General features: G+C 40.0%; 1 protein-coding gene across 1 annotated transcript; it reads left to right on the forward strand.

Moving 5' to 3' along the window:
* Positions 1 to 265: 265 nt before the first annotated feature.
* LOC135481891 (uncharacterized) lies at positions 266 to 15583 on the forward strand. Its single transcript, XM_064761660.1, is given in 9 exon segments — positions 266 to 290; positions 3536 to 3695; positions 4981 to 5158; positions 5580 to 5770; positions 9062 to 9172; positions 10682 to 10757; positions 10759 to 10812; positions 11703 to 11805; positions 14554 to 15583. Coding segments are annotated over 8 exon segments (975 nt in total). The 5' UTR covers positions 266 to 290; positions 3536 to 3573; the 3' UTR covers positions 14694 to 15583.
* Positions 15584 to 27377: the final 11794 nt, after the last annotated feature.

Here is a 27377-nt window from a genome sequence, read left to right on the forward strand (position 1 = left end):
AGCGCCAAGTCTCGTGTTCACTTCAGAAATAACAATGCGAGGTTAGTGAGGATGGGATACACAACTTTTGAAGGCGGAAAAACGAACGTGTCGCAGCGAGTTTTATTCTACAGCGTTACATTGTTATCCTTATGCTTTATGACTTAAACCAAAGATCTGAATCGACAATAGCTAAATGTATCATCCATGGTTATAAACATGTGACACCTTCCTGTGGAACCCCACCGGAAGCTTTGAAGTTGTCGGGAGCGTTGTTGTTGTTGTTATAGACAGACAAGCATGTCGGTGTTGTAAGTATCATTTTTTCTCTAACGATTTGATTTCCTTTGACATTTTGTGCTAATATGAAATAAGCAAACCCTAAGACCGAACGTAGTGTATAGAGGTCTATTAGGCAAATAAATCACGACGTACAGGTGAAACAGTAGGCCTACTGTGCTGAAAAGAACTTGTGTTGACGCACGATGACACGGTTCATTCATCCGAATAATGAACGAAAACTAATGGGGAATGACAGCGCTAAGTTTATGTGATGAATGCTCCCTTACAAAAAGGAAAGCAATGACACTGATATTACCGGGAATGACACTGACACTCCACTATACACAATACTTCAGGAACTAATTACTACTACTCTAACTAAGGATGTGGATAAAAAGCAGCAAGGCTGTATTTATGTAGAAACTAGTTCTGAATATCTCTACCTTTGCTTACACCCTGGTAGAGCTATGAATACTTATATATTTAGTTTTGTAGGAGTAGTGTCAGAGTTTTACCACCTCACACCTCAGGCACTTATTGCGTGTCTCCTGCAAAAGTACAGCACTGCGCAAATATTCGCAATGCAGTTTTGGAGGCCTAACCTTTATCCTTTAGCAGCCTGCTGGTATCAGTCGCCACACGTTGAAATGAAACCTATCTGTTTCGATGGCTGTGGTGAGTGTAAACAATAATGTTGACACCCGTGTGTGGAGAGTTCCCACCGAAGCTGCCTTAATAAAGATGATTTTAGAGCCTACAAGTGCTGCAATATTTCACCGACACAGATGAGAACTGCTAACAAAAGGACTGGCCCACTTGTGTGGTCAAAAGTGACTAAGTCAGTTCTGCAAAATTTTGAACAGGGTCAAATGCTAGGTATATAAGTAGGAAAGTTACTTGGGGCGATGAACTTTAAATCCAGCAGGCTGCTTAGGGAAAAAGGTGAAATTGTAGTGCACATATTTCTTCAGATCTGTACTTTCTCAGGACCGTTGGTAGTGGGTCTGCTTCGGGAGCAGAAGATCAAGGATCAATCTTAGGGTTGAGTCACACCTAAGGCTTTAAAGAGGAAGTTGTAACTTCCTCGCTTGGCATTCAGCATGAAGGGAATAGTGCAACGACTGGTTGACCCGTATAAGTATAATGGCTTGGACGGGGCGGCTTACATGCTTTTGGTAAGGTGCACGTCTCAGTGAAGGTGCACTAGATAAAAGAGAGGTGGAAATCCGTCCTTCGACAAGAAGGCACATTACATACAGCCTAAGGATTCTTTCGTCGTCATATGACTGAAAAATTGTTGAGTACGACGTTTAACCCCCAAGCACTCACTCACTCACTTTCTCAGGAGACACAAGATAAGTGTTTGAGGTGCAAGACAGCAGAATTCTGGCACTACTCCAGGCAAGATTCATAACCCTACTGGAGTTTAAGCAAAGGTAGAGATTTAGCCCTAAATACAAGGATTGACTTAACCTGTACTCCTCGGTTTCAGTGTGCTCTCCTCAACATAGTGATGTTGTCTTTCCACTTTATGACATAGTTGTCCATAATCCTTGTCAGTTTCTGTCCAACGAACACTGGACCAAACCAGCTTGTACATGGCTATAGCAGCTGATCAGCCATGTTTGACAGTGTTTGATTTTTGTTCTGCAATACTTGGAGACTGCTGAGTACGCTTTCAGCTTTTTTCCAAGTAGGCCTCCATATAAGGTAATGCAGGAAATAGAGAAATTTCCAGAATTGTTGAGTGAGTTTCCAACATGGCATGTGAATGGCATATGATGCTTGTAGGTCATCTACTCCGGGTAAATCGGTGCTTGCATACAGGACTATGTTTCTACGTGAACATAGCCCCATAGAGCTACCTAGTAAGGAATGTTACTCTAGGGATATGGAATAACACTAGTATCACCTGGAATTACATAGCTCTGCAGAGCTGTGATAACATGTACTGTCTATGCGTATAGGGTTCATGTCTTTTTATAATAGTCTGCTAGCCGACATCAATGAAAACAAAGCTTCTGTAATAGAACCGCATATCCACTTTTTCAGCATTCTCAGGATCTGACAAGGTATGAAACAAATGTGACACAACAAACGCCGCTATGCCAGTGGTAAACCCTTAATCGTGCCTATTTAACCTGATAGTGCCGAACCCTGTTTCGCACGGATTCAAATCCCAAGAATGCAAGACATTTGAGGGATTTTACGAGGTATGGAACAAGGTTCAGTGGTATCGGGTTACCGGTACTCAACAAGCACCAAGACAAAGTTGTTTATGTCTACTTACCATGAGAAAAAGTGGAAAATTTCCTTTTTGCATTTTACATTTCCATTTTGCAAGGACATACATTGGCCGATACAGTCACCCATACGCAGAGTAAGCTCAACTTCATGTTAGAATTTGCGTTTATTTGATTTCAGCCTTTGAGCCATTTTTAAATAATCATAAAACAAAATGTCGCCAATTTACGCCTGTCTGTTCTTGTAGCATGGGTCCATCTGGGTGCATTAGCAGGAAGATAATAAATGTTCATCACAGCACCTAATCCATATAGTTTAATTCTCCTGTTCATCAGGGACAGTGCATGTGCACCTATGTGGAACAGCAGGGCTTTTCAAGAAATACAGGAATGTAGTGTTGACAAAAATTAAACTCGCTAAGAAAACGCTTATGGGACCCTTAATTGTTGTGCGGAAATGTGATGTAACGAAACTTAAACATGACCCAGTTTTGGATATTTTTGAAAAAAGGCGCATGGATTTCAAATGGGCAATTTTCTCAGTTTTCATTGGTTGCGATTGTGGCCCCCACTTTCTTTATTGCTTCCTATGTGCCCCTGTCTCAGTAGTTCTTTGTGTATTTGTTTTTGATTGCCTTTTTGTGATGTCAGCCCAGACAACAAACTTATAGACTGCTGATGCGGTTGCTATGAGTTCAAGTCCAGCTCATGCTGGCTTCCTCTCCGGTCGTATGTGGGAACGTCTGGCAGCGGATGGTCGTGGGTTTCCCCCCGGGCTCTGCCCGGTTGCCACCCACCATAATGCTGGCCACCGTCATATAAGTGAAATATCCTTGAGTACGGCGTAAAACACCAATCAAATAAATAAATAAATATAGACTGCTGTTTGTTTACTGCCAACTATTGCCTTCATGTATGCGACTCTTCAGCTGCAAATATCGGAATGTTCACAGTCACAATTTCTCATCTGCAGTACTGTGGTGCATTTTTGACTTGTATTGATTTGATTTGATTTGATTTCTTGTCATTAGGCTTGAGAGGATTTGAAGTACATGTAGACTGGAGTAGCATGGCAGCTGACAAGAAGCTACTGATAGATGAAGAACTCAGTAATATGAAAGAGGTGACCAAGTCATTGGGAGGCATTGAGCTGGTGACATGCGTTCCGGAATTAGTGCGTGTCCATCTAAGGTATAGTGGCTTGTGAATACACTTAATAAATGACGTTCTATTTTACGTATGTTTTAGATAGGGAGGTCATTAAATATGCATTTATTTTGCGTTACCTGACCAACTCTCGGAAAAAAGCGACACACTCTGAAGATAATTATATGGTGGGATTTTGATAAAAAAAATTCTAAAAATACTTTTTGGTCAGTATTAAGCTTAAGCTGTACACATATGTGAGGCACAGTAACACCAAAGGGATATATCATGTCCCATCCTTGGTTTGCAGTGTACATATTTATCACTATAAATTACAAAATTCATTAATTGTGTATTAGAATTAGTGTTAAAGTAAATGTTAGGGAGGGTCTGGGGCAGTGGCGGTGTATGTGTCCAGTTTGTTTCAAGTTTTTGGCCAATCATTCGCTTGCAGTGGCCATCCATAGCACATAGATAGCCAATCATTGGTGGCGATTTGCATACCAGAGACCAAAGAAGTCTTTTACCTCATAGCTCAATGTTTTGCTCAGCTATTCACAGGGTGACATTTACCTCCCATAGTACATGGATTGCCAAATGCAGTTTCGCGGTTTGCATGTCAAAGACTTCTGTGGTAAAGTTTTGCCCACAGTGTCTCTTACCACGACATTGATTTACAACTCCATAACATATGAAGTCACTGCTCTGCAATACTTATGCATAAATAGTCATAGCGGGGACAGTACAATAATTTTGTACAGTATCTGTGTATGACAGTGTCATTCGACTTCGAGTATTGTTGGGATAAGCTGACTAACTATAAACAGAGGACAGGAGATAGCATGTAGTGGACTCACATAAAGTGTCCGTATCAGGTGTATAGAGCTATGCGTATATTCAGAGCGACATGTATTGAAGCCTTGGGTATACGTACATATCAAACATATAACACTTATGCTTATGTAACCCCATAGGTAAAGTATTTGAACAGTATCGCCCTACGGTTTTTACATTATGCGGTTTTTCGAACTGCTCAATCAAGAGAGCTTTCGGTTGTTCTCTGAATGCCTTGTTGTTGTTTTCCTTAACCTTGAAAATATTTCACTTCCAGCAATAGCGGTGTGTGATTTAGGTAAAATAAACAAGTAGAGGGGAGGTTGTATCAGGAAAATCAAGGAGTTTGTTTCACTATTATATTTTTTATCTTCATACAGTGTAGAAGAATAAATTCCTATGCATCTAAATGCTAGTCATTTTTGATTCACCACATATTGGGTGTAAATTACTTTCCATTTTTAAGTGTCTTTTTTTACAAGGTAGTATTTTTCAGATTGACAGAGCACAAACAGTTAAGCATGTGCCTGCAGTTTCCTGAGGATTACCCACATTCCCCCCTCCTCATAGAGCTGAAAAGCAGGACGCTCGGAGATAAGCTGTTAGATAGGTTGACCAAGATTTGCGAAGAGGAAGTGAAGAAAAAACTGGACAGAAGCAGGTATTCTAGCACTGTAAACATCTGTTACATTAATATATTGCTAGTAACAGAGAGAGAGAGAGAGTATCATGAAATGCCTTAAGCATGAGACCATGTGTTGTAACGTATCATAGCTCCCACTCTCCAACATTACACTCTGGTTGCTAAGGGGCAAGTCGATATCAGCTTTTAACTTATTGATTGCTGGCCTATGTGGAAACTTTATCACAGAGGGAAGTTTTCAAGTGTAATTAAGTCCAGAAAATAACAAAGGGAAGGGCTGGCATTTCCAGTCTAACATTATATGTAGCCAACGTGCTCCGGTGAACCTTGTGCATAGTGTTTACCCGTTTACATGGTACCATACGGACATACCTTACACATTTTCCATTTTAATCTTGTTTTTTTTGTTTTGTTTTTTTCCAGGTGTGGATGATGCTTAAATTTTTAAGCAGTTTTTAATGGACAATCCTTTATGTTCCTGTAGTGAAGAAATATCTCTGATCAAGAAAGAATTGCTGGATGATGGTGATGAACTAAAGTTAAAACAAAAAAATTCACAGATTGTCCTGAGAATCCGCAAAAAAAAGTACTTCATGAATTTCAGAGTAAATGTTCCAGATGATTATCCAAAAGAATGTGTAAGGTAAGTCACATTTCTGTACATACCCTCAGTATGCACCCCTGTTAATGCATTCTCAAATTCGTGCAGAGCATATCTCGAAAATTATAAGGCACAGAATTTTCAAACTCCCACAGTGTGCAAAATGACCTGAAGTTGTGCACTGTCAGGTTATTTTTCACATTTCGACCTGACGTGCAAGTCTACCCTTGCATAGATTTTTGGGGCCATTGATATTTCAGAGGAAAATCAGCTATTATTGGGCAAAGAATTCTCAAAGTTGCACCAAATATGCAAAATGGCTTGCAGTTGTGCACTTTCAGGTTACTTTTTCACATTTTGATCGGTTTTAGGAGTTATATTACCTAATATAGTAAGACGAGGAATCGGCCCCAGTGCAAGAAACTGTGAGCCTCTCGTAGTGAAACTTACTATAGCTATGAGTGACAGCTACTGACACACTCGCAAGGCTACATGTACTTCCTTTTTCAGTTTTGGTTTACTCGTCTTTTTGTAGTTCTGGTTTACTTGTCTTTTTTCAGTTCTGGTTTACTCGACTTTTTTCAGTTCTGGTTTAGTTGTCTTTTCCTGTTACATGATAAGGATGTGGCTTATATAACTCCAAACATGCACTGAAGCGATGTATAGGTCATAAAATTGAAAAATTGTAGCCGGCTCGTGTCACACTTGAAATGTTTTTTTTTTTGGGCATCAGACATAGTAGGGTCATGAAAATCACTGCATTACAAATGTAACTGTTTGAAACATTCTTGAGCACGCAGTTATGATTTATTTATTTATGTGATTGGTGTTTTATGCCGTACTCAAGAATATTTTACTTATACGACGGCGGCCAGCATTATGTTGGGTGGAAACCGGGCAGAGCCTGGGGGAAACCCACACCATCCGCAGGTTGTGACAGACCTTCCCATGTACGGCCGGAGAGGAAGCCAGCATGAGCTGGACTTGAACTCACAGCGACCGCATTGGTGAGAGACTCTTAGGTCATTACGCTGTGCCCACACGCTAACCGACTGAGCCACGGAGGCCCCCAGCATGCAGTTATGCACCAGTCAATTAAATAAATGTATAGCAAATGTAACGTTGAGCCTTATAACTTCCTCTACGCATTACACGTTAATGTTAATGTTAACTGGAGGATCACATGCACTCTCAACCAGGATTCCCGTATGATGTAGCTATGGTTGCCAAAGGTACGTAAAACAGTTGCTTTTCCATTCTAATTCATGATAGCACTGACGGCCTTTATCTTTACTCACACAAAAGTATGCCAAGAAAAAAAAAAAAAGAGCCACAAAAGTTCAAACTTTTCTCTGATATGAAACCTTTTCTCCGCATCAAGTTCGTTAGTCAACTGTACTGTGGAGGATGTCTGATTGACTGTGGCAGAAACACAAAGTTTAAACTTGCTAAAGTATGACAAAACTCATCACATTGTAAAGTGTATGTTTTACATATGAAGAGAAACATTAACCAAAATGAAACTTTCATAGCACATCTCACGTTTCCAGTAAACATATTTTTCTGGTTAACGTTGATCTTCACACTGTAAATTAAAAACACAGTGCCTCTTTTAAACGAAAAGTTGTTGTTTTTGATCAGAGTGCATTTTTGGAGGGTTATGGCTAAGCAACCATCTCTTTTATGGTATTATAACTTTCATGAGTGCTTTGACCAAGTTTTATACTTCTGATTCCAGAATTTAAAGAATTGTGCTGAGATTTTGAAATTTGCACTTTCTTATCGTATATCTCTGGGGCCGATTCTCCACCTTACCGTATCAGGTCCTCTGTACATTTGGACATAGTTAGACTATTGTATGGGACATAACTCTAGTATCATATGCCATATGTTTCTTAGTCTGACACAAATTATTTGAGATAACCTGAGGTGATGCGTTGTCAGATTATTTTCTCACATTTTTTGAGTAGTTATCTGCACTTGCCCATACACCAGAATATACAGGAATATATCAGGGATCTGGCATACATATACATGTAGGATTCTCAAATTTACACAGGACCCTCTGTGACCGATTGGTTCAAGGTGCACTCCTGACAATTGCTGTAGCCTCCCACCCATGAGGTCACAGCTAGGTTCCATCTCACACTGTTTTCTTCCTGGCTTTAAGGGGGTAAGCCTGTCAGTGAAGCTCATTGACGTCTCATTGAGTCTAGTTGAGTCTTATTGATGTCAGGGCGCCTCTATGGCGAATGTAGTACAAAAACCTAGGAGTCTCTCACCAATACAGTGACTGTGAATTTATGTTCAGCTCATGCTGGCTTCCTCTCCTGAGGGTCTGGCAACAACCAGACCAGTGGATGGTCAGATAAATAAGTCTTATTGACGTATGTGGCCTGTCAGTCAGTTCCCTTTGCCCTTCCCATCCCCTGGTTCCCCATGCTTCTTGAGAGTAGAGCAAGTTGCCCTTGGTGCCGTCACCAGATGACTGCATGGATGCTCGCCTATTACTCATCCAGTATCAATTGTGCTGGAGTTCTGGGAAAGCCGTCATAGTGTTATGAGCAGTTACATGTGACTTCTTCATGATATTCCTCAGTCATCAGTTATCTCTGTTCTGTTCCCATGGTCAGTGATCTGCGCATTCCCGCTATCGGCGCAGTGGACACAGGTCCTGCAGAATACTCACACAAGCAGTGCTCTGTGTAGTCTGTGAGTGTGCCATGGCCGATGGTTCCAGGGTTCTGGTTGCACACAGATCTGCTGGTCGATCGGGCACGCTGAAGTACTCTGACCCTGCGTACTCAAACAGCCGCAGTCCAGTGATTAATGCCAAGAGAGCCATCATGTATTAATACATAGCCAAGCAGTCTGCTGTGGACTTGACAGGGTTTTTACTCCATATCATATACTCCAGTCTATCCGATAATTGTCCAGTTAGAGGAAGAGAGGAGAAAGGTAGAACAAATGGTGCTGAGATGCCTATTTGTTTTTGATGATCTTTTAGTTCACTTCTCTTCGTGTCTGTCTTTCCTTATGCTTATGGGTTTAGCCATGGTGTGCCATTCCACTGTGCGAGTCCGTCTGTGCGTCTGTCAGTGAAGGTGGCGTTTTGTATTTCACAAGAGATTTGTAACTAATGTCTGTGTTAGAATTCTAGAATATTGGCTATTGCATCTGCAGGGTAAGGAAAGCTCTGTGGTTAATTCTTCATCTAGTAAGTAAAGCAAAGCACATTCAGTTGTCAGTTAAAGCAAGATTTTTTGGCTTAGAAATACGGCAAATGCAAATTTTCTCAATTTTGTTCAGAATTTTTTTTGATACAACTTTCAGAACTGAAGTAACAGATAGTAACTTTCCGGAGTTGTTGCGTATGAATTTCCAGGCTCAAGCAGAAGAGATTTCCAGAAGATGTATACAGCCGCCTTTAAAAAAAACCCCAAAGTAAGTGAAAGTGTAGAATAAGTAAATATGAACTTTTAGTGTGGTCTGTGGTGTGGCATGATAGCTCGTCTTTTTTAATACTAAATAAATAAGTTGGAACGTTAACAGTTTAAGTTCTTTTAAAGTAAAATGATATAGCACGTGTAGATATAGAGGATATACGAGTGACCCAGTGGATCAGTTTTATTCGTTGAGTGGTGTGATTTTCATGTTTTGTGAGCCTTTGGCAATGAACAAATGAAAATTTCATCATGAGTTTAATAAATTGGATATAATGGATCATGAATTGCATATCCTATTTAGCCCATGATTTATTTTGAACAGTTTGACGTGGTTCATAGTGAAGACAACGTCTGTTTGTTTTGACCAGTATGTAAATGAGATGCGTACTGATATCAATATATGTGAAATGGCTGGAACCAAACCACACATTTCACTAAATATAGTTCTAGAAAACATTGATGAAACTGTGATTTCTGTAATCAGAAAATTTAACACAGTCCATCGGTGTACGATAAGATGAAAGAGCTTTAAGGTTTTTCTCGAAAATACCAGCATTCGTAACTGCTTATTTAGTCAAACATTTGGCTCCGAAATTGTGACCTAAATCTAGGTAATATCTGTGTGACAACTGATGTCACGCGATGACTGGCAGGGTGTTTCCGGTCATTTCGAAAATAGCACTTAACAAAATATTCAGTATTCATTTTTAGGCTTTTAACACAAACAATTCACGTGTGAGTCCAAACTTATTTACTGGTCTGACCAACCATCTTGAAACTTGGAGAAAGCAACAAAACAGTGTCTACGATATTTCAAAGGGCTTGATTTTGGTTCTGTTTTGGAATTTTGGGGCGATAGTAATGTTGAATGAAAAGGCCAAAGTGGGACAAATTATCGTGTTCGATGTGGCAGATAGAATGGACTAGATCTAAGAATGATGTTGACGTACGCCAGTTGCAGACGAGGCAATACACACAAGACAATTTCTTGGTGCTCTACGAAATAGTAACGTAAGTTTGTAGGTGTGTAATTTCTTTGAAGTCTGATACTGAGGTATGCTGCTGTCGTTGACCGTTGAACATGTGTTTTGTGAGCATCTAGTTTTAGGGGTTCAGAATCAAGCGCTTCATTTCTTTCACCAATCTTTGCTGCTTTTCACATTTCATTAAGATACATTTTATGCCTATCCAATGTTCAAAAAACTGAACGGTTTGGTACAAATAAACCCGACGGAAACTGCTGTCAAGGTGTAGTAAGTGACTAGCCTGGCTTTTTTTTTCATGGCAACAAACAATAGAAGTAGTCTGCTGTGTAGTTGTACTTTTTCATTGGATAAGCTTGTCAATGAAATTTCAGGTGACCAATCAAGTGCTTGGTTTATCTATATCAGGAGTGGTACATTGAAAATTGACATCACTGTTGTTATATCACTGACACGGGCAAATTATTGGTTAAATGTAATTACGTGTTTGGAGCATATTGGTGTGAGTCGTCAGTCTTTTTCAGAGCTCCAGTGTTCACTCCTAAACCCTCCCTGCAGCCTGTTTGTGAGTTCATGATAAGGGAGAGCATTAAGCGGTACCCCGGAGGAAGTGTGTCCACTATGCAAAGAGACTTGTCTCCCTGATGATCCACAGGTACTAATTTTTGTTAAATTTTGCCATCTGTGTCTGGTCTCCAAAGCACCTATTACAGACTTGGCCTACACTTTAGACTCTTGACATTGTTTTGATTTATTTATTGAATTCATTGTTGCTTAACAATGGCCAGCATAAGCCAGTGACCTCTGGGAAGTTACTCCTGAACTTTTCCATGTGACGTACATTTATTGAAATGCACACCATATCACAGGAGGTTTTGGTTCATATTGAGGTAAACTGGGCTCCTATTTAAACTATGGGTGTTTTGATAGAAATTTCTAGTTGATATGGCAAAAAATTTTAAACTTAAAGTTTAATGTAGTGATTGTATATATTTTTTCAAGTTTGTGCTATGCATAGCATGGTAGCTGAATCTTGGCAATAGGTGGGCCATTCAAGACATACATATGGCATCATCTGTGATTCTCGAATGCCCTTGGCTGATCAGGCAGGTTAAAATGTTGACCACATGGGGTATATGGAATTTAAGCCCAGCGCCGTTGAATTACTGCGCTGACTGACATCATTTTTTCTTGGTTACGCTACATTACAGGGTGATATGACACCACTCTACATGTACCAGTCCTTTGCTCAGCTTCACATATACGGGAGACTCGCTTTCTATGTGATAAGTATTGTAGAGACAAAATTGTTATCCATGTGTTGACAGGATATATGGGGATTTGAACCCTGGATTTAATTCCCATATACCCTCGTCAGTGCGTGGATAACTTAAAATACCCCAGTTGAGGAGGGATAATCGCCAAAAGTGTCCTGGTAATGCTAGCGTGTTTCTTCCAGGGAGATATTAGTTTCAGGAAAGGGTTATAGTATACAGATCTGAAATGCACTGTAATTGCTCTCCCCTGTCTTGTATTTCTTGTCAGACACAGCCAGTGGAGAAGTCCAAGGAGGTGATACGTGTATACTGTGGTCATATCTATCACTTTGGATGTATGAACAGTTACATGAATACTCCCCCTTTCAAAGGTAAGGTCAGAGGTTAATCTGGAAAGAAAGGAAAAAAAAAAACTCGCACCTGTTCATGTACATAAGTGAGGAGCCAGCCGGTGTATAGGATCATCTGTACAAATTCAGCTCCCGATTTGTCAACTGTGACGAGTTGCAATAGTTCCAGTGTCGGTCAATGTGGATTCGGACATGTTGACAGCATATACAGAACGAATGCTGTTACTTGGTGAAATAATCTATTTGATGGCTTAAAACACCAGTGATATAAATTAGTAAGAACAGAATATTGTCATTAAGTCATGTGCCAAAATAGAAGTCCAACAAGCCTAGACTGTAAATTGTAATGAGTTGTTTTGTTTTTTCTGCTTTAATTCATTCATTTCATAGGTGTTTAAGGCTGTACTCAAGAATATTTCACTTTACACATGTATATGATGGCATCCAGCATTTTGGTGGGAGAGAACTGGGTAGAACCCTCGGTGGAAACCCACAAGCATCTGCAGGTTTAATGCCGCTTTAATATTAAACCATGGCACTAAGGTGAAAGTAAGTTGCTACTTTGTAAGCATTTAAATGAACAGTTAGAATAAAACCCTGACTGGGGTAAATTGACAAGAGGCCGGATTTCACCAGTCACATGTGGCCATTGCCACGTATGAGTGAGTGAGTGAGTGCTTGGGGTTTAACGTCGTACTCAACAATTTTTCAGTCATATGACGACGATTGCCACGTATGAACACACTGTTGTGACCATCTTGGTCTTACTCTGCGTGCAATAATACATTTTGTCTTCTATAATCATTGATGTGTGTAAAACGATATGGCCACAATTGCCATCTACATTTCCCTGCTGTTAAAGATTGATCACACAAAAGCTGTATTTTTTTTTCTATTTTTAGCTCGCCTGTAGAAAATATAGATGTAGCATATGTCATACCCCAGTGTCCAATAAGTGCGAACAATGTTAAATAAAGTGTTACAGATGGTATCTTGAAAACTACTACATGTATTGAGCTCAGGTTGTGTATATGTGATGAGCACAATAACAATTACATATGGGGATGCTTCATTGTTGATTCATGGGATGAGTTACAAAATTCATGACCTTGTGTTATGAATTGGAATTAATATTGAACACAATGTTAGGGGTGGTATCTCAAAAAGTACTGCATGTATTGATCTCAGGTTTTGCACACATGACGGGGGTGTTCCATCGCTGATGGAGTTCCAAGAATTCAGTATTGAGCAGAAGTTTTGCAATCATAGGGCTAACACGGGCTGTTTTCTAGCCTTGCTACCAAATTTAAGTTTCTCTTATCATTGTAACCAAAATGCCATTTTCCCTGTATAAATACATGTACATGTAGAAATGATTCTGTTCAGGCTCCTTTTCTTTTCTTTATGCAGTTTTAGTTTTTGGTGGATACATAATCCCAGAGGTGACAATGTGTAGTAAATCCTACAGTGTAGTTGTCAATTTCTATTGGGGGGAGGGACGGGGGGACGTGTGTTGTTTATCTACTATCATGACTATACATAGCTATGAACTTTGTGTCCAGGTTACAATAATTTGTTTCACATATGCATAGCTTTTATTTTGTTGGATACATACATTTAGAAGCGACGAGGTGGGGTGTATCTGTACATTTCTGCAGTTGCCATGGTAACCAGATTGGCAATCTTTCTATGTCTACCATATAAATACTTCTGTGACTTTAAGTCCAAGCTACTACTCCAGTTGTTTTGTACCTGCTGTTTTGGTATTTAGTGAATGCATACACATAGTAGATGCATAGGGCGAACCTTTCTACCCTGTATCTGTGATATAAATAGGAATGTTTTTGTTAATAATTCTTAGTTAGCTTGTTTGCCATCAAACAATGGTATATGGCTGGGATCATATGGTTGAAGGAGAGTTCAGATGAACCAGATAGAGTCCTGTTTATATTGTAGATACTGGCAGTATGAACACATGAGTATCTACATGTACATGGATCCACCAAGGACGAAAAAATACAAAACAGTTGGAGTGGTGGCTCGGATTTGAACTCATTTACAAGTATATGTATTGTAAACATTGAGAAATTGGCAACCTAGTGACAAATGCAAGCCACAATACATTGTCATACAGTTCATGCAGAAGTGGCAATCTGGTTACCATGACAACTGCAGAAATGAACAAATGTGAGTGGCAAAACATCATCATTACCTCTTGATATATGTGTCCACCCAAAAGGAAAATTGCTGATAGGAAACAATTCTAGTTGTGGCCTGGAAGTTGTATCTAGTGTATAGAGGGAAAATTGGGGGAGATCTGGTCCCCATGACAACCCCAAAAATGGACAAATGTGACTTCATCATCTCTGTATCCACAAAATAATTAAAACTGTCGAAGGAAAATGATTGGAGAGATAGCCCAAACAAGGATACAGCCAGACAGACAGACAAAATCGCTGTACCATGACACACTCTGCCCATTGGCCTGAAGGCAAATATAAATTCTTCAGTCTGGCATTACGCTACAGTTTTATGAATAAATAAATCAGTGATGGTTTTCCAGCTTGTGCCTAATTTGCATGAAGTAAAATCACTGGTACAGCCATCTTCTTGGTGAAAGATGACACTGAAAAAAGCATAGCAAATATTAGATTTGCCAACTTTGACTATGGCATTTTCTACTTTTAATTTTGGACTGCAGTGTTTATGGGTTTGGATTTTTTTGTAAGAGTGTTGTCATTTATAATACTCTTGATTTCATTGTTTCAGGGGGTAAAAAATGTCCGAGTTGTGAATACCGCATATTCCATCACCAGTGGAATGTTAGTCCAGAGCTAGCGGAAGCGAGATGGGCACATAAAGAAGCGAGGAAACGAGAGCTAGACGAAGTTATGGATTTTTTGGAATGACGTAGAATTTTACCAGTATACATCATCCGTCTTATTTACACTTGTACATGTACCCAAAGGATAATGGGTGGGCCCCCACTAAAAACCCCCTGATAAGCCTCTTTATTCACAATTACTGAAAATGTTATAAATTTAAGGTCTGATATTCTACACACATGTAACGCATTGTTTAGTGGAATTATTTAATGGATATTACCAGTAATTAGACACCTTTACAAATATTTTAGCACCACCATATACAAAATTTATAAACTAGTAAAGTGCATTCATGTGATGTACAATGCTGGACAGTGGTATAAAACATCTGGTATATGGCATTCATTTCGGATTACTGTGACATCTGTCAATGAAGTAAAACTGTTTTATGACTGTTTCACCTCCATGCATGATGTTCATTAAATGATGTGTGTGAAGTATCAAAGTCTTGCATTTAAGTATTTGGAATGATTGTGTATTTAGCAGATACCACACCACATCAGATACATAAATGCAGATATGTGTATTATGAAAACAGTGATATTACTTGTAATTATGTTGGGTATTGTAAGATAATATATAAACTTTCTAACTGTGCATAATGGTATCAATGCAGGATTGAGCACACCTTAAAATTGTAGGGAAGTTCAGTACCCTTTGTCACAACTCAACAAATTGGTTCGAAGCCAGCTTGTCCTTGCAAGATATCAATATAGCTGTGAAATATACATATTGGTAGTGGCTCATTTGGTTAGTGCACCAGTGCAGCGTAATGACCCAGAGGCCTCTCACCATTACGGTCGCTGTGAGTTCAAGTCCAGCTCATGCTGGCTTCCTCCCCGGCTGTAAGTGGGAAGGTTTTCCAGCAACCTGCGGATGGTTGTGGGTTTCCCCCGGGCTCTGCCAACTTTCCTCCCACCATAATGTTGGCCGCTGTTGCATAAGTGAAATATTCTTGAGTACAGCGTAAAACATCAATCAAATAAATAAATACATATTGGTATGTACTGAAAAAGTGCAAGGAAACTGTTTTCACAAGTGCCACAGCTAATGGTACATTTCAGTCTCGGCTTGATGATCTTAAACCTTGTCTTTCATACTTATGTATAGCTTATTTGCACGAGTTTGCAGGAAGAGCTTGTCTCTGTCTTCTCTTTGTTGGTAGCCTTTTGACAAACTAATCTTTGCAGAAGAACCATTTTCCACTATAGTTTCAGTTTCCAAGATCGCTCATCATGCCTTGATATATTTTTCATGTAAAGGATCAGCTGCTAGATGTGTGGTGTATTTCTGTTAACTTATTCTTGCTTTAAAAACATCGCCCAAGAACAAATAACAAGATATGTTCATACAATGATGAGTGGTGTCTGCAGATGGTTCTGGGTTTCCTCTTATAATGGTCATCATGGTATAAGCAAGCTGTTCTCGAGTACTGCATAAAACACCAATCAAATAAATCCTACATGGATTTGTGTGTAATGTACATTGTTTGTTGTACATGCGTAGTGTACATTCAGAATTGTATCAGTGTGTGCTGGTTGGTAGACGTGCGTCATATTAAAGAGCGTGAAATTCATGTAAAATGACATCACCAATTTATTTTTTTATTTTATTGGTGTTTTTACGCCGTACTCAAGAATATTTCACTTATATGACGGCGGCCAGAAATATGGTGGCCGGAAACCAGACACACCCATCTTTCAGAACGCATGTCACAAACTTCTTGTCAAAAACACTCAGTAAAAGGAAAGATTGTTTCATTATGGTATACCCACTACCTTAATTTACTGGCAATAGCCCAGTGGAAACTGTCACTGAGCCCTTAAACACTTGGCTGATATAAAGTCTTTGTTGAACCAGGTAAACTTTACCGTCTAGGGCTAGCTGGACTGAATGTTACCCTGGTGTTTGAATTCACCTGTATCATAAACATCATTTTTCTGTTGGATTTAGCACCCCATTCTCCTCAGTTACATGAGGAGTTCTGGTCTTCCACAATGCTTTTCATCAATATAGTGATATCAGACTGTAGTATGTACACACTGTATGCGACGTGTAGCTCTGTGAGGAGGAACAGGATTCTGTGCTGATCTCTGCTCACTTTCCACACCAAACAAGCAAGCCACTTGTATGTCAAAGTCTATGGTACAGTCATCACCTCCACAATCTACATATACTTGCCAAAAGATAAAAGAAAATCATATGACATGGCAGAAATATTGATTTAGTAATTTAATTAGTGTTAAAGGTAATTTTTGACTTATAGTGTGGTGATCCATGTTAAGGGGTAATGGAAACCACTGCCTGGATAAACCACTGGCTTATGGTATGATAATTCTACTGAAAACCTTTCCCGTGTGTGTTTTACGTTCACCCTCAGGAAAAGCTCCAGGGGTATACCATACTGATGAAATAGTACTTTTATTTATTTATTTGATTGGGGTTTTACGGTGTACTCAAGAATATTTCATTTACACGACGGCTCCCAGCATTATTGTGGGTGAAAACCAGACAGAGCTCGGGGAGAACTCACGACCATCCTCAGGTTGCTGGAAGACCTTCCCACATACGTGAAATATTACTGATTTCCAACTAACTTCTGAGAACAAAGCTCCTATACAGACCAGGAGGAGGAGTAATCACAACATTTTCTGTCTGGGACTGGCACTTTAACCAACACGTCATGTACAAGTATCTTAACCATTTGAAGACAAGCAAACAGAAATGAGATTGGACAAAATAATCCAATGCTGGAGTCAAAATATTAAATTTACTACATGAAAAGGACCTCTTTAACACATTCAATGATGGACAATGTAACAAAGACAATGCTCCATTATTCACTGGTCAGAGGTTAACACCAATAATGAAGAACAGGTGAAAAGATGAAATAGTAAGGTAGAACTTCCAGACAAATGACTTAACTGGAACTATTTCGTCAAATACATGATATCATTGACATTCAAGAATAAAGATAAAAATATGCTGAATTTTCTCAAGAAAGGATTTTGTTAAACAACCTGATAAGTTCACAAATACAATACAGGATATACTAGCTGAGACTAGCTGGATATGGAGTTCAATATAGGTTAGTCATGAGCAGACAAGCATCCATATTGCACTAGGTCAGCATCCTGATACGTTATATTGCACAAGGGAAAACAACTCTGAAGTATAAATATTGCACACAATGTTTGTCACAAACTAGGATATCAGAACTGTATATCTGAAAATAAATATATTAATTTGCATTCATGTATATTGAAATCAGCTTACACTGAAGCAGGACAGAAACGTTCCATGGTAATTTTCCTTTATGTCTCTCTTGTACTGACGACTGCGATTTAGTGACTGGGCCAGGACAATTCAGACATTGTGCAGATAATAGTAAGACGTAAAAACATTAGAGGTAAACTTCTAATACTGTACAGCATTTCATGAACCTGAGACTACAAACATGACACAAATAAAAGTGAACAATCTATACACATGTATGTGTCGAATACGTGAACACATGCAGTGTCCTACAAGAGACATACCAGTGAGACGTGTAATAGTTGACAATCGCTACTGACCTGTATGCACACAACAGATACTTTGTACACTTACATGAGGCACAAGGGACATTCATCATTTGATACCACATTGTAGACGATTACATTACAGTCGTCTGTCACTATCAAACTGTACGCCTACAGGAGGCACAGGGGAAGTCATTCACTGCCACATTGTTGAAGAGGCACAAAGGACATCATTCACTGTCACACTGTACATGTACTATAGGCACAAGGGACCTCATTCACACTGTACTTGTACAATAGGTACAAGGGACCTCATTCATTGTCACACTGTACAATAGGTACAAGGGACTTCATTCACTGTCACACAGTACATGTACAAGAGGCGAAAGGGGCCTGATTCACTGTCACACTGTACATGTACAATAGGCACAAGGGACCTGATTCACTGTCACACTGTACATGTGCAAGAATCACAAGGGACCTGATTCACTGTCACACTGTACATGTACAATAGGCACAAAGGACCTGATTCACTGTCACACTGTACATGTACAATAGGCACAAGGGACCTGATTCACTGTCACACTGTACATGTACAAGAATCGCAAGAGACCTGATTCACTGTCACACTGTACATGTACATGAGGTGCAAAGGACCTGATTCACTGTCACACTGTACATGTACAATAGCCACAAGGGACCTGATTCACTGTCACACTGTACATGTACAATAGCCACAAGGGACCTCATTCACTGTCACACTGTACATGTACAAGAATCGCAAGAGACCTGATTCACTGTCACACTGTACATGTACAATAGGCACAAGGGACCTCATTCACACTGTACTTGTACAATAGGTACAAGGGACCTCATTCATTGTCACACTGTACAATAGGTACAAGGGACTTCATTCACTGTCACACTGTACATGTACAAGAGGCGAAAGGGGCCTGATTCACTGTCACACTGTACATGTACAATAGGCACAAGGGACCTGATTCACTGTCACACTGTACATGTGCAAGAATCACAAGGGACCTGATTCACTGTCACACTGTACATGTACAATAGGCACAAAGGACCTGATTCACTGTCACACTGTACATGTACAATAGGCACAAGGGACCTGATTCACTGTCACACTGTACATGTACAAGAATCGCAAGAGACCTGATTCACTGTCACACTGTACATGTACATGAGGTGCAAAGGACCTGATTCACTGTCACACTGTACATGTACAATAGCCACAAGGGACCTGATTCACTGTCACACTGTACATGTACAATAGCCACAAGGGACCTGATTCACTGTCACACTGTACATGTACAAGAATCGCAAGAGACCTGATTCACTGTCACACTGTACATGTACAATAGCCACAAGGGACCTGATTCACTGTCACACTGTACATGTACAATAGCCACAAGGGACCTGATTCACTGTCACACTGTACATGTACAATAGCCACAAGGGACCTGATTCACTGTCACACTGTACATGTACAATAGCCACAAGGGACCTCATTCACTGTCACACTGTACAAGAGACACAAGGGACCTCATTCACTGCAACACTGTACATGTACAAGAATCGCAAGAGACCCATTCACAGCCACACTGTACATGTACAAGAGGAACATTTAATCGCTGCCTTATTGTCCATGTACAACAGGGACGTCACTCACTGCCATATTGTACACCTACCTGTACACAAGGAACACAGAACATGAGATACAAGGGACAACATCCACTGCCATATTGTGCACCTACCTGTACACGAGGAACACAGAACACGAGATACAACGGACAACATCCACTGCTATATTGTACACCTACCAATATATAAGGAACACAGAACATGACATACAAGGGACATCTTCCACAAGACAAACTAGACATCATTCAGAGGTAACGTATCATAAAAATGAGACAGAATACGTCAAAATTCACGGTTAAAACGTACATGTATCTCTGTATACTACACAGATATGTTATTCTCTGCCAAAATTTTCTTCTACGTGTATAAAATGTCCAATAAGTGAATGGCCTCACGGGAAAGAGAAACATATTCCTGTGCCAACACGTATACTTAATCTATCTGATAAACTCTTCACGGCATCAGTTATAAAGGTGCAGGATTCAAACCAAAAAAAAACAAAACAAAACAAAAACTGCAAGAAAACATGTATAAATTCTTTGATGAATCACAAGTTGCAGGGAAAAGGCCCTAAAAGCAAAATCTGTTTAAAACATTAATCTAAATTAAAAATACAATACAGTATATTATATAAATATAGTTACAATGGTACACTTGTACTCCTATAAAATCCACGCAAGAATATACACACTTAAAACATCAAAGCAGGCCTTGTAAATAACTCTTTGCATATATCTTAAACTGAAAGAAAACAGTCTTCATATATACATGTATTTTAAACAAATGCAATTATCAATCTACAATCAAAAATTCACTATGACTCGAAGAAACTTTACATCAAATAAACTGATGGAAACCTTTGGCAACTCTATACACCGAATGAATGAATAAAATTGTAGTTTACCCTGAAGTGTCCTCACCACTTTCAAACTTCACAATGGTTCTTTTTACTAAAAATCCTGACAAATTCATAAGACTTGTTGATAAACAAGCTGTATAGTGGTATGAATCAACAATTACATAAGGTGTAAGATATTTGAATGCTGAATGCTAAATTTGGCTGACCAGAAAGTTGTATGTGCATTAATACAACAGGAGTACAACTACTTTACAATACAGGTATAAAAACAGATTGTCGACTTTGTACACAAGTATATGTAGGCTGAGAGTTCATTTAGCCTGTAGGTTATACCAGTTACCACCAGCAGCCACTTACATGTGAGCAGATAACCAGAGGTGCCTTTAGAAGACTAAAGTTATCGTACAACGCTAGCATAAACTGCATAAATTATCTACCCTTTTCTTACTTGTATCTTTGTTTTAATCAAAATTTTATTCTTTTTAACTTTTAGTAGTTTGAATTCATCACACTTCTATATGCCTAAGAAATCAACCAACAGACAAACATGGTTTCTAAGGATTCACTAGCTGCCAGAATGCAGTATATCAATATCAAGAGCTACAATTTTACCAATGGTCTGCAAAAGATCATGGCAATGTGTTCACTTGCAGTACACCATAAAATATTACGTTTCCACCATTGTAATATTACGTTAATGCAAGGTATTCCAGTATTTCAGATAAAACAGGTTTATAAGGTTGCAATTCTGATAAACCGATGACTTAACTAGGGCATCAGGACCTGGGATCACAAAGTGATCTCAGCCTTAAATCAAAATTTCAAAACACTTTATAATTGTTTATTTCTTACATAACAAGGTCAAAATATTGCCTGAAAGCATACATTCTAAGTAAGTTATTGTAAAACAAATTTCAGCTAAAATATTATAACTAAAAGGAACATAGCTTAATGTTTGAAGTTTAATGATTAAAATTCTCTCTTAAGTCTAAGATCACTTCGTGACCCCAGGGCCAAGACAATAATAAAGTGCTATTTCAATAAATGCTGAGACGCTTATCAACGTATATAGTGTTTTCATAATCCTGTCAAATTTTGGCTCAATCTATAAAGGGTGTACAACCAACTTTGTGCTTTATGCCTTGAAAAAAATTCTGTCCTTCTCCATATTTGCCGTCTTGGAGACGGATGAGCAAAGGAGTTGAGAATTGAAATTTCTGCTTCATAGCGATAATGATGGGAATGTCATAAATTTAGCCACTGTTCAATTCTGGTACAGATTTACAACCATATCACAACACTAAGTACTTATTCCATTTATTTGAGATTTTGCAAATGCTGGGGTAAGACAGCTGTTATACAGATATTCCTTTTTCTGAAACTGTCATATTTTAGCAAACCTGCTCTGCCAATGTTATCTGTTCTATTTAAAAAAAAAGCCCAATATCAGCGGGCAGCTCTGACCCCCCAACTCTACACTGAGGGCAGTGATTCTGCCCCTGCAGCCCACCAATATGTAGATATGTGTGTAGTTTATTACTATCAAAGACGAAGTTTAAAAGGCTGACAGTCCAGATACACGCAGACAAAAGGCACAATTTAAATGAAGGCAGACAACATACACTTAGTCTGAATAAGGCAGACAACACAGAGTTGGGATAAAGGCAAACAAACACGTAATCTCAATAAAGGCAGACCTATAGAAACAATTCAAGCTATTAGAACAGAGGAGAGCAAACACCTCAATTCCTATCCCAAGAACCATAAACCTGACGCAAGCAGTCAGAAAATGTTGTAGCTCTATGCAAAATAACATACCAATTTAAATTCTCAAACTCTTATTTGTATCAGTCAAAAGCCTTTCATAATGAATAATGACAAAAAGGTCAACAAAATATATGCTGGATGGACATGTTGGTTTAGGAGATCATTCTGACAAAGATATAATGGGTCAGTCTATGTACATGTAATACCATTGTCATGTCAGTGAAAGGGTTTAAAAGCTCAGCTAAATCACCAAATGTGGTCATAACCCTATATTACAACAGAGACAATTTCATTCTTAAACATTTGGTGGCTTAATGCAGCTGTGGTGTACACATCCTATAAATGGTGGATGACTGAGTACATCAATAAGACATTACCTTGTGGGTGGGTGGCTGGGTGGATGAGTGGCTGGGTGGGTTATATCAATTTTAGTAGCAGTTACACAAAGAACACAGTGAGATATAAATAGGTGCAATCAAGATTGCTATCACACCAACTTTTATAACTGCATTTTCAGAATTTTCTTTCTTTGAAACTCAGTGTTGCTTTTTCTGCCTCAGGAGAGATTCTAGAACTTTGATTGACTTTCCCACATACACTTGTATAATGCACAAATTATTTTTTCATATTGGTGCAAGGCGCACAAAACTCCATGCGACCTGCATAAATTGTAAACTATAGGTTATAATGAACAAAACATGTATGACTTTTTTTGTTATACACTGTGAGTAGTTTAAATGTGAAAGATAAGTACTTTAAAAGGCAGAAAATGCACATATCTTACAGGAAACCCACCGTGTGGGCATGGCTGAAAATGATTCAGGCCCTCCGTAAGATGTCACATATAACATATCACTGGATATGCATAACTCAGAGTTGTGATAAGCTTAAAGACAGCAATGTACTAGTCACATATGTATCCTTGTATCCTTCTTCCTCATTTTAAAGACAAGACAACACTAGACTAAATGCATACATGCAAGGAAAGAGTATCCCACCCACAGTTTAAAAAGCATACCCCTGTAAATTTTGTGATGTCGTTTAACCAAGACATTACAGTTCAAAGTAAGCAAAATCTAGCATATTGAGAAAATTTAAAGCACTGCAAATGGCCATGTCAGCAAGTTTTACCTTTAGGCAACATTTTTTTTTTTTCAATCACATGAGAAAAAACTGTTTCGGATGTGGCATCTGATCCCTATTTTACCATTTTGCCATACAGAATGAATGAATGTAGGGTACCAGTGATGAGACATCAGGTTTTTGGTCTCTCAAATATGACCTACCCCCTCGTCTTGTAAGAATTCAAGACTGAAGGTTGATACATAGTGTTACAGGGTAAATGTATCAAGACAATCGGAAAGAATTTATTTATTTTATTTTATTTGATTGGTGTTTTACGCCGTACTCAAGAATATTTCACTTATGCGACAGTGGCCAGCATTATGGTGGGAGGAAACCGGGCCCAGCCCGGGGGAAACCCACACTGGCAGACCTTCCCACCCATCGGAAAGAAAGAGACATGGATATTTAGGTCCATTTTGACCCATTTTCTGAAATGCTAAGATTTTCTTTGAACAGTTATACAGACATCTGATTCACATACACATGTAATCCAGAAATTGGGGCAATCCGCCTAGAGAATGCAATGTACTAGTTACACGTGTACCTCCTTGTATCAGATGCCTAAGACATTTAAACAGTTACAGTTATATAGTGGACACACAAAGTGTAAACATACTGAACTGAATGTACTAGCTACCTACACACTACACACTAACCCAACAGGATCATCCTGTTCATACGCCTTAAAAGAAGCACTGTGCTAGTCGCAATATGCGCCTTTCTGTATCACACTCACTTATAACTATAACACAAGACCTGATACTCATATTTTACATGTTATATTACATTTACAATTAACACACCATACAATTCAAACCCTAGATATGTAAACCCCATAAATATATGAAGCACTCAATGTCAAATTGAAGGCCTCTTAGTCTTCACACAGTCAAATATTTTTATTTATGTCTTATTTAGTGCATTATTCACAGTGCATTATTCACAGTGCATTATTCACAGTGCACTGTAAATGTACTGTTATTAAATATCAAATCTTAATGCACTTCACAAAGATATAAGGTTTTAAAACAACCAGGCAAAATTTCTCTTTCAGAAGTTTACTGTTTAACCAAAAACAGTAACATGTGTCTGAGAATAGACTGAGCCATAAAGATTAAGGTTCTTAACACAACACATGCATTGTGCTTCTAGAAATGTTAGGGACAGGACAAAGTTGAAAATTGGAATGACAGATCATTACAGACTACATGTAGCTGTCTGATCACTCATGTTTGACTCACTACTGGGGACAGCATGGGTGGCTGACAACAACAGCCTGACTGACAGATCATTACAGAGTACGTGTACCTGTCTGATCACTCATGTTTGATTCACTACTGGGGACAGCATGGGTGGCTGACAACAACAGCCTGACTGACAGATCATTACAGAGTACGTGTACCTGTCTGATCACTCATGTTTGACTCACTACTAGGGACAGCATGGGTGGCTGACAACAACAAGCCTGACTGACAGATCATTACCGAGTACAGGACAGCTGTCTGATCACTCATGTTTGACTCACTACTGGGGACAGCATGGGTGTCTGACAAGAACAGTCTGACTGACAGATCATTACGGAGTATGTGTACCTGTCTGATCACTCATGTTTGACTCACTAGTGGGGACAGCAGGCTGGCTGACAACAACAGCCTGACTGACAAATCATTACAGAGTATGTGTACCTGTCTGATCACTCATGTTTGACTCACTACTGGGGACAGCATGGGTGGCTGACAACAACAGCCTGACTGACAGATCATTACAGAGTACGTGTACCTGTCTGATCACTCATGTTTGACTCACTACCTGGGACAGCATGGGTGGCTGACAACAACAGCCTGACTGACAGATCATTACCGAGTACAGGCAGCTGCCTGATCACTCATGTTTGACTCACTACTGGGGACAGCAGACTGGCTGACAACAACAGCCTGACTGACAGATCATTACAGAGTACGTGTACCTGTCTGATCACTCATGTTTGATTCACTACTGGGGAGAGCATGGGTGGCTGACAACAACCTGACTGACAGATCATTACCGAGTACAGGACAGCTGTCTGATCACTCACGTTTGACTCACTACTTGGGACAGCATGGGTGGCTGACAACAACAGCCCGACTGACAGATCATTACAGAGTATGTGTACCTGTCTGATCACTCATGTTTGACTCACTACTGGGGACAGCATGGGTGGTTGACAACAACAACCTGACTGACAGATCATTACCGAGTACAGGACAGCTGTCTGATCACTCATGTTTGACTCACTACCTGGGACAGCATGGGTGGCTGATAACAACAGCCTGACTGACTGATCATTACAGAGTATGTGTACCTGTCTGATCACTCATGTTTGACTCACTACTGGGGACAGCAGGCTGGCTGACAACAACAGCCTGACTGACAGATCATTACCGAGTACAGGCAGCTGTCTGATCACTCATGTTTGACTCACTACTGGGGACAGCATGGGTGTCTGACAACAACAGCCTGACTGACAGATCATTACCGAGTACATGTAGCTGTCTGATGATGATGGCTGTATGACTAGATGATGACTGCTGAGTGGCTGGTTGTTGACTGCTGTGTGGTTACGCTGATGACTGTTCTGTGATTGTCTGATGACTGCTGTGGCCTACTGATGACTGCTGAGTGGCTGGCTGATCAATGAATGGATGAATGAATGATTATGGCTCTATGCCACATGAGCAATATTTCAGCCATGTCATGGCGAGGCTGACTGATAAATGCTGGGTGGCTGACTAATGACTACTATAACTGGCTGATGACTGATGAGTGGGTGGTTGATGACTACCATAACTGGCTGATGACTGCTGAGTGGCTGGTTAATTACTACTATAATTGGCTGATGACTGCGCAGTAGCTGGCTGATGACTGCTGAGTGGCTGGCTGGTGACTACTATAAAAGGCTGATGACTGCTGTGTACCTTGGTGATGATTGCTGAGTGGCTGGCCAATGACTAATATATTTGCCTGATGACTGCTGTGTGGCTGGCTGATGACTGCTGTGTGACTGGCTGGTGACTGCTGTGTGGCTGGCTGACAACTACTGTGTGGCTGGCTGATGACTGCTACGTGACTTCCTGATGACTGCTGTGTGGCTGGCTGATGACTGCTGTGTGACTGGCTGATGGCTGCTGTGTGGCTGGCTGATGACTGCTGTGTGGCTGGCTGATGACTGCAGTGTGGCTGGCTGATGACTGCTGTGTGGCTGGCTGATGACTGCTGTGTGACTGGCTGATGGCTGCTGAGTGGCTGGCTGATGACTGCTGTGTGACTGGCTGATGACTGCTGTGTGGTTGGCTGATGACTGCTGTGTGACTGGCTGATGACTGCTGTGTGACTGGCTGATGACTGCTGTGTGGCTGGCTGATGACTACTGTGTGGCTGGCTGACGACTGCTGTGTACCTTTGTGATGATTGCTGAGTGGCTGGCCAATGACTAATATATCTGCCTGATGACTGCTGTGTGGCTGGCTGATGACTGCTGTGTGACTGGCTGGGGATTGCTGTGTGGCTGGCTGACGACTGCAGTGTGGCTGGCTGATGACTGCTATGTGGATGGCTGATGACTGCTGTGTGGATGGCTGATGACTGCTGGGTGGCTGGCTGCTGACTGCCATGTGGCTGAGGACTACTGTGTGGCTGACTGCTGAGTAGCTGGCAGATGACCTTTATGTGACTGACTGATGATTGCGGTATGTCTGGCTGACCACTGCTGTGTGGTTTGCTCAGGCATGGTTGTTT

This window comes from Liolophura sinensis, chromosome 1, assembly GCF_032854445.1.
Source record: "Liolophura sinensis isolate JHLJ2023 chromosome 1, CUHK_Ljap_v2, whole genome shotgun sequence".
Classification (NCBI taxonomy): Eukaryota; Metazoa; Mollusca; class Polyplacophora; order Chitonida; family Chitonidae; genus Liolophura; species Liolophura sinensis.